Raw genomic sequence first — 7,231 nt, forward strand, 5'->3', positions numbered from 1 at the left:
TTGTCTCTATAAATAACAAACCCTTGCGAACATTATATTACTTATAAGGAAAATTGTAATATTTTTTATTTATAAAAAATAATACTTTTAGATCAAAATGTAAAATTATTACATTTATCTTCAAAAGAATTACGTTTTCCTTTATACGTAAAAAAATATTTTATTCCTAATTAATATTACATTTTTCAGTATAAGTATTACTTTTATATATATATATATATATATATATATATATATATATATATATAGACTTGACTCGACCCGATTTCTCTCACACAAGTCTTTTTAATTAAAAAATAAATTAATTAATTACCAGGGCACCACCTTGTCGGTGGAGGTTGTGTAAGGATCTATCGGACATTTGAAAACATTGCAAATTGTCAACATTTCAAATGCCAAAGGCTGATCTGGAATAAATAAATAATCGCACATAGAAATCGGAATCGGAATGAGTATCAAATACTTGGTAATAGTAATAAGTTTTGGTGAAACTATTTAGCATGTTTGGTAGTAAGGTGAAATGAGAATGGCTACTAATAGTAGTGCTTGAGAAGAAATAATTGAATGAAACCCTTATTTTATTTGAGTATGATTTTTTCAATTAATGGGCCGGGATATTCGAAACTCATAGACCCCATAACTTAAAGTGAAAAATCATAGATTAGGGAGTAAGGAGTAACTAAAATGCATAGATTTTGGAGGAATATAATTGAGAAACACAGAATTAATCATAATGCATATGAAGAAGTATTATATTATTTATATATTAATTATGTAATGATAGGAGATTTACATTCATACCTGTAGAATATCCCTTCAATGGTGAGTGTTGCAAAAGAAGTTAGGTTCTGTGTTTGTTGAATAACAGTGAACAGGGGTTAATATGATGAGAATATAATTGTGTTGTATTCAATCATAATGTTTGAGGGTACAGAGAGCGAATATATAGGTACTAGATAGAATCCTAGTCTAACACGAATAATATAGTCCTAGTCTAATATGGATAACATAGTCCGAATACCCCCCCCCCCCCCCCCCTAAAGCACAAGGTTGGCTAGCCAAAACATTGAGCTTGTCACGGAGAAAATTAAAACGGATAGACGAAAGAGACTTGGTGAAGATATCTACTAGTTGATCCTTGGTTGAAATAAAGTGCACCTCCAACTCCTTTTTGGCTACTCTATCGCGAACAAAATGATAATCAATCTCAATGTGCTTCGTGCGGGCATGAAACACTGGATTGGCACATAAGTAAGTAGCTCCCAAATTATCACACCATAGTCGATGAGGAGACGCAGGTGGGATGCCGATCTCGTGTAGCAGAGAAACAAGCCATGTAATCTCAGTAGATACATTAGCCAGACCCTTTTATTCTGCTTTAGTTGAAAAACGTGCCACTGTTCGCTGCTTCCGACAGACCCAAGATATAAGATTATTCCCCAAGAACACAACAAAACCACTAGTAGACTTGCGATCATTCGGATCGCCAGCCCAGTTTGAGTCAAAATAGGCGTGAATATCCATCGATGCAGACCGAGAAATACGCAGACCAAAATGCAGAGTACGGTGATTATAAATAATTAAAAATTCCAATTTCACTTTCAATTTCACCGTGTCACTGGCTGTGTTTAATTAATCAATTATTTATTTATTTATTTATTTAATTAATTTGTGAGATGGAAAAGACAATATATATTACCCATGTTAAAATTGGGAGTAAAGTTTTTTGGCAAAAAATGAAAAGAAAATGCACCGAAATGACCAAATTTGCTAAGAAAGTCATAGTCGTGGACCAATTCTACAAATTTTAAAAGTCGTGGATCAAAGTTGTTAGTGACACCGTAGTCGTGGGACCAAAAGTGCAAAAAAAAAAACTCTTTTACTATAATCAAGGAATTATTTCGGTCGTCACATGCACCATTTCGGTAATAAACTCTTATTGTGTGGACCATGATTTATACAATTGTGAATCATACTATCAAATAATGTACATTCAGTACACAAATAATATACTTTTAGTATATTAAAAATTAACATTATATTCAAGAGAAGTTCATTATTTGAGTATTAAAGTTACATTATTTTGTATACTGTACATTCAATACACGAATAATGTATTTTAAATATATTAAAAATGTATTTTTTTTTTCGTTTTGTGAACTATATAGTCCACAATAATTTGCCCAAATTCCTGTCCCCTACCAAGCAACAAATTTCAATCACCGAATATTTGTTTTCAAACAACCAATTTCAAATACTAAATATTTAAATTTTAATTTCAATTCCAATGCTCCAACCAAATGGACCATAGCTTTGATTAAGATAAATTCCGATGATTTATTCCATTCCAAGATTAACATTTAACATACTAAACAGAGCCTAGTGGAAACATAATTGTCACCTCCACTCCAGAAAAGAACAATATCCACAAATAGAAAGGCTTAGGCCAAAAAGAGGTGCAATAAGGCACTTAAGTAACCCATATTATCAACTGTGAACAAAAAAAAATTCTGTGTTCATCCTGAAAAGCGCCGAAGAATTTTACATTACATTCCAAAGACTATGCGCTCTAGTCTCCTGATGAAAGCTTCTTCTTGGAGATTAGAAACAAGTTCCATATTCTTACAAGAGGGTCGACAAGTATTGCTTCCTTGCACATTTCTGTACTAAAATTATACAGGTACACGTTTTCCCCTGTAACGGTCAAAGATCTGCACAAGGAATGAATGGATTACTCAACAGTCACCAAATTATGATTTCACAATCGTAATAAGTTCTTTAGGTAGAATTTGCAATCAATCATGCTTATAATATTCACCAAACCTGAAATGTTGCGCTTACGTATTTGAGTTAAGAAAAAACTGACACATCTATTATGCATTGCATCCATATCACAGTAGCGCACCATGCCTCAAATGTCTATATGAAAATAAATTTGGCCTAGGCACTCGGTGCCCCTAGGCCGAAGGGAAGAATGGGAAAACCGGCCTTTTATGTGGTTAGCCAACTAAGCGGCTGTTTTTTATTTTATTTTTGATTGCTTGTTTCGTTTGTATGTGTCATGGTGCCTAGTGATTTTACAACATTGAATAGATTAGAGAATAAAAGAAGAAAACTTCACATGTATAGCATGTAACATGATTGATGAAGATTATGCCATGAACTCCCATTGTCCCGCAATGGTTGTAGCAAACACAAATGTAAAAGATTGTGAGGGAAAAGTACCATATTGTTCATATTTTGCCCATAAAAGGTGGATATTGACGTTTACTAGAAGGGAAATGCATGTAGAAATTTTTTCTGGTGTTTATTTTAGGAAAGAGGACAACATTATGGAATCAACTAAAGAGGAAACATGAGGGGAGTATTTGTAAAGGATAGTAGCTTAGATCCACTCACTCTGTGCAGTTTCAAAACAAGTTTTCTCAATAAAGAGGTTCTGTTTCTAATAAGAGATTTAATGGTATTTCAATGTGCCACAAATATACTGCTGATAATTAGAATACTCGTATTGAATCTTTAAAATAATATACTCTCTACCATCCAGACTCATCATTTGATCAATTTATAAAATTTCGGTTGGGTTTAATCCGTTAATGGTTTTGGGCAAGCTCTGATAGAGTGCTATGATGTCAACCAGGCATTCTTCCCCCACTCCCCTCCCCTCTCCCCAGAAGAAGAAAAAAAGGAATCAAGAAGGAATTTAATTTTCTTTTCAAATGTCAACTCTTATTCATCATCATAATCCATACACCAAGTGGAGTGCACTGAAATATTCCTATTCCCCTACATATCTCCACTCCTTCCAATGAAAATAAAGCCTTTCAGCAAGGATACAGGCAAATCAGGGATTCAATTAAGACAAAGATGTAGGAGAAAGTCATATAGCCTTAAAAATCATTTGTCAGTTCTAAAACTATCCGATAGTCCTGATTTACTTTATGTTTTTCTATCAATAACAGTAGTGCAGAAACCTAGATGTTTAACCAGATCATTCCAACAATGACCTTATCTACCATGAAAATTAAAAGTTTAGAGTTTTATAGACACAATAGAAGTATTCCATTCAAACAGTATCTACCCAACCAGTTGATCATTAAGTTGAACTATTAAAATGGCAAAAAAATAAAATAAAATAAAATAAAAATGGTAAAACTAATTCGAATTTCTTGCACATCAATTTCACAAATAGATCCGCACATGCAACAGCTAATGACAAGATATAGAAAACCATACCGATCTGACAAAGGGGTGTTGAAGTAACCACCCAAGAATAGGTATCTTCTGCAGGAAAACTGCCAACGTTGGCCAGAACCCACTGCATAAAAGCCATAAATAATTTTGTCAGCAACCCACTAATGACTTAACCAGGAAAAAGCAAATACACACCATTAAATTTAGGGAAACAGACACCCCCACTAACCTGAAGAGTATAATAAATCCATATGCTTCAAGAATCATCCCCAATATAGGCCACCCAATAACAACCAGGAAAAAGCCTGCACCAAATGACATAGTTCCCTACACAATGAACAAAAGAACAAGGTCAACTAATAAATTTTAAAATGAAGTGAACAAATAAATAAACAAAATGAAAAATGAGAAACAATACAAAGTTACAAAGATTCAACCAATGTGAGGGGAGGGAGATGTGGAAGAATGAATTGAAGGGAATGGTGAGGAGAAGAACATCAAAAGAAACAAGTATTAACCTTATAGTTAGTACGTTTCATGAAAAACTGCATGGATGATTTAAGACCAATGGTTAAGGCCACCCCTGAGAAGAAGAGGATCTGATTCAGTAAAACAATAACAGGTCAACAACATGAACAAGGAAGCAGCATATGGAAATAAAAGCCTGAAAAATAAATATAGTGTGGCCACGTACATTTCCCATGGCAATTAATCCCTTATCAAAGAAGAAAATGATTCCCAAGAATGAGAAAAATACTCCAAATCCAGTCAACCCTAGCCCAATCTCTGTTTCATTAAGGCATCACAAGCTTGTTAGTGTGATCATAGCATTTGAAAACATAAATTTCTCTCTTCATTTCATAACCCAAAATTTATTTGGATTAACCAGTGCACACTTAAACTCAGCAGTAATAAACATAACTGCAAATTTGAAGAATTGAAAACAGGGGAACAAATAAATTAACTAACTGATGAAGAGTAAATCCTAAATGGAAACTTGCAATGCAATTTCTCAAGATTATAAATAAGTCACCTTTTCAAAGTATTACTCTGTTTCTTTCTGTGAAATGTAAACATGTCATTTTCTTTCTATGAAGATTAAAATTCGAGAAAGCTTCATTAAGTCTATGATACACTTAAACCTATAAACATCCATGCCTACAAGAATTAAATTAAAAACACAGAATTTCCTGATAATGGTCAAAACAAAGGCCATTGGTAAAATAGTTAGCCTACAGGCCAATTTTGGCTTATTTGATTATTATTAGTTGTTTGATTTGGTTTAAAAATTAATATAAGTGTTTGATTAATTAGCTTTTTATACTCCGCAATGCTAAAATTCAAAAGCTACTCAAAACAACTTTTTCAATTAGCTTTTTTAGAAAAGAAATTATACCAAACAGCTATCAGCTAATAGCTAATTTACCAAAACACCTTTCTATAATCAGCTAATGTTATCAACTAGTTATACCCTCTAATTAACCTAATCAACCCAATCAGCTAACAGCTAACGGCCATTCACCAAACAGGGCCAAAAGCTTTCTATTATCTAAATCCAAATTTCACCAGAGACATAGAGAAATATTTGTGCATGAAAATTTTAGACAAACATCAAACTAAACCAAAAGAAATTGCTCTTTCTCCAACATAGAAGATTTATTCGTTTATTAATTAAAAACATTAATCCAAGAGGAAACCAATGAAGTTCAACCAATCAACTCACTTTTGCGATCGTTCATCTCAAAGGAAACCATTTTCGCGGATCCAGATCACCACAAAACCCAAAGTATAACCTACAAAGTCGAGTAGAACCACAAATCCGATACAATGAAAAAAACATTAGTGAAACTATTCAAAACTCCAAAATTGAAAAGTCGAACAGAAAAATTGGGGCCTTGTTCAAAATATTCACTCAAACAATAATATTGGTAAATACAAGTCCAATTTCTGACATATAACAAATGAACAAGATCCAATCACAGACATATAAGTATACCCAGGTAGATAGATAGAAAGAGACAGAGATAGAGCTAACAGGTATGCTTCGTGATGGCGGAATTTGGGGTTTCGTCTTCGATTCGTAGAACGGTGAGAAGCTCAGGCAGTCGCCCAGTCGAATTCGATGATGCAAATGGAATTTTTTTCTGGAAAATGAAAACCGATGTGAAATAAAAACTGATAATAACATAAAGCTCCCATTAGGTTTAGTGAAATTACATTCACGTCTCTATAATTTCAAATAGAATAAGTCTATGTGATACTATCTCATGTTAAATGTATGGAAAAAGTACAAATAAGTCATTCAACTATTTGGTGAATAATAATTAAGTGACCGTATCTGCATGGGCAGCTCAACTGGTTATAGAAGTAAAAGTTTGAAAGAATTATTAAATAACTGAATTCAATAAGCTCTAAAATCATCAACGAATCATGTAAAAAAGAGTCATTGACATTTTTAACAGGTTAACAACTTATTTGCACGCATTGGAATGCCATGTGTTTATTTTATTTTATATTTTATTATTATAATTCACCAAATATAGGTAAGCATTTCTTCTCTTCGTGGACTGATCAAATTCAAAATGAAATTGTAAAACCTTATTTCTTCTCTTCTCCCTTTTTTGAGCAAGTTTCTCGTCTTGATTTGAACGATTCTCTCCGGCTCACCTTCAATTTTCTCCTGAAAACTCCACGCTAAATTGGTAATTTCTTCTCTATTTTGCGATTTTTCTCTCTTTCGCGGTTGTTTGCGCTATTTTTGAACACTTATGAGTAGTCAACTCATTTTTCTTCTTCACTACTTTTGAGAACACTTACATGTATTCTTGTTACTCACTTGTATCCTTGTTCTTTTGGGTTCAGGCATCAAAGTCGAAGAACAGTGGGTTCTGGAAAGCCATAGCCCTCTAGAGAAGCTGAACGGTGGGTAGCGGAAAGGTATATGCCCTACTGTTGAGATATGGATTTCTAACCAATGCACACATAAATGTGTGGATAGTGAACTTTTTGACTTATTTTTATAGACATTTGTTTGGGG

At 33.3% G+C, this 7,231-nt stretch overlaps 1 protein-coding gene across 1 annotated transcript; it reads right to left on the reverse strand.

Annotated features, from left to right (window-relative positions):
• Window positions 1-2,359: 2,359 nt before the first annotated feature.
• Window positions 2,360-6,363, reverse strand: LOC109159678 (vesicle transport protein GOT1-like). Its single transcript, XM_019307760.1, has 7 exons — window positions 6,230-6,363; window positions 5,918-5,987; window positions 4,889-4,980; window positions 4,713-4,793; window positions 4,424-4,521; window positions 4,237-4,318; window positions 2,360-2,711 (listed from the first exon to the last, which is right to left on the reverse strand). Exons 2-7 carry the CDS (start codon window positions 5,946-5,948, stop codon window positions 2,673-2,675), a joined length of 423 nt encoding a protein of 140 aa, XP_019163305.1. The 5' UTR covers window positions 5,949-5,987; window positions 6,230-6,363; the 3' UTR covers window positions 2,360-2,672.
• Window positions 6,364-7,231: the final 868 nt, after the last annotated feature.

The sequence above is a fragment of the Ipomoea nil genome, unplaced genomic scaffold, assembly GCF_001879475.1.
Source record: "Ipomoea nil cultivar Tokyo-kokei standard unplaced genomic scaffold, Asagao_1.1 scaffold2845, whole genome shotgun sequence".
Taxonomy (NCBI): Eukaryota; Viridiplantae; Streptophyta; class Magnoliopsida; order Solanales; family Convolvulaceae; genus Ipomoea; species Ipomoea nil.

What these genes read in the sequence shown, in the direction of transcription:
- LOC109159678 (XM_019307760.1), bottom strand. Translation starts at nt 5,948, where the DNA reads ATGGTTTCCTTTGAGATGAACGATCGCAAAA. An exon ending in GATTAATTGCCATGGGAAAT is followed by an intron (nt 4,794 to 4,888) that starts GTACGTGGCCAC and finishes TTACTGAATCAG; the next exon opens with ATCCTCTTCTTCTCAGGGGT. An exon ending in AACACCCCTTTGTCAGATCG is followed by an intron (nt 2,712 to 4,236) that starts GTATGGTTTTCT and finishes TTCCTTGTGCAG; the next exon opens with ATCTTTGACCGTTACAGGGG.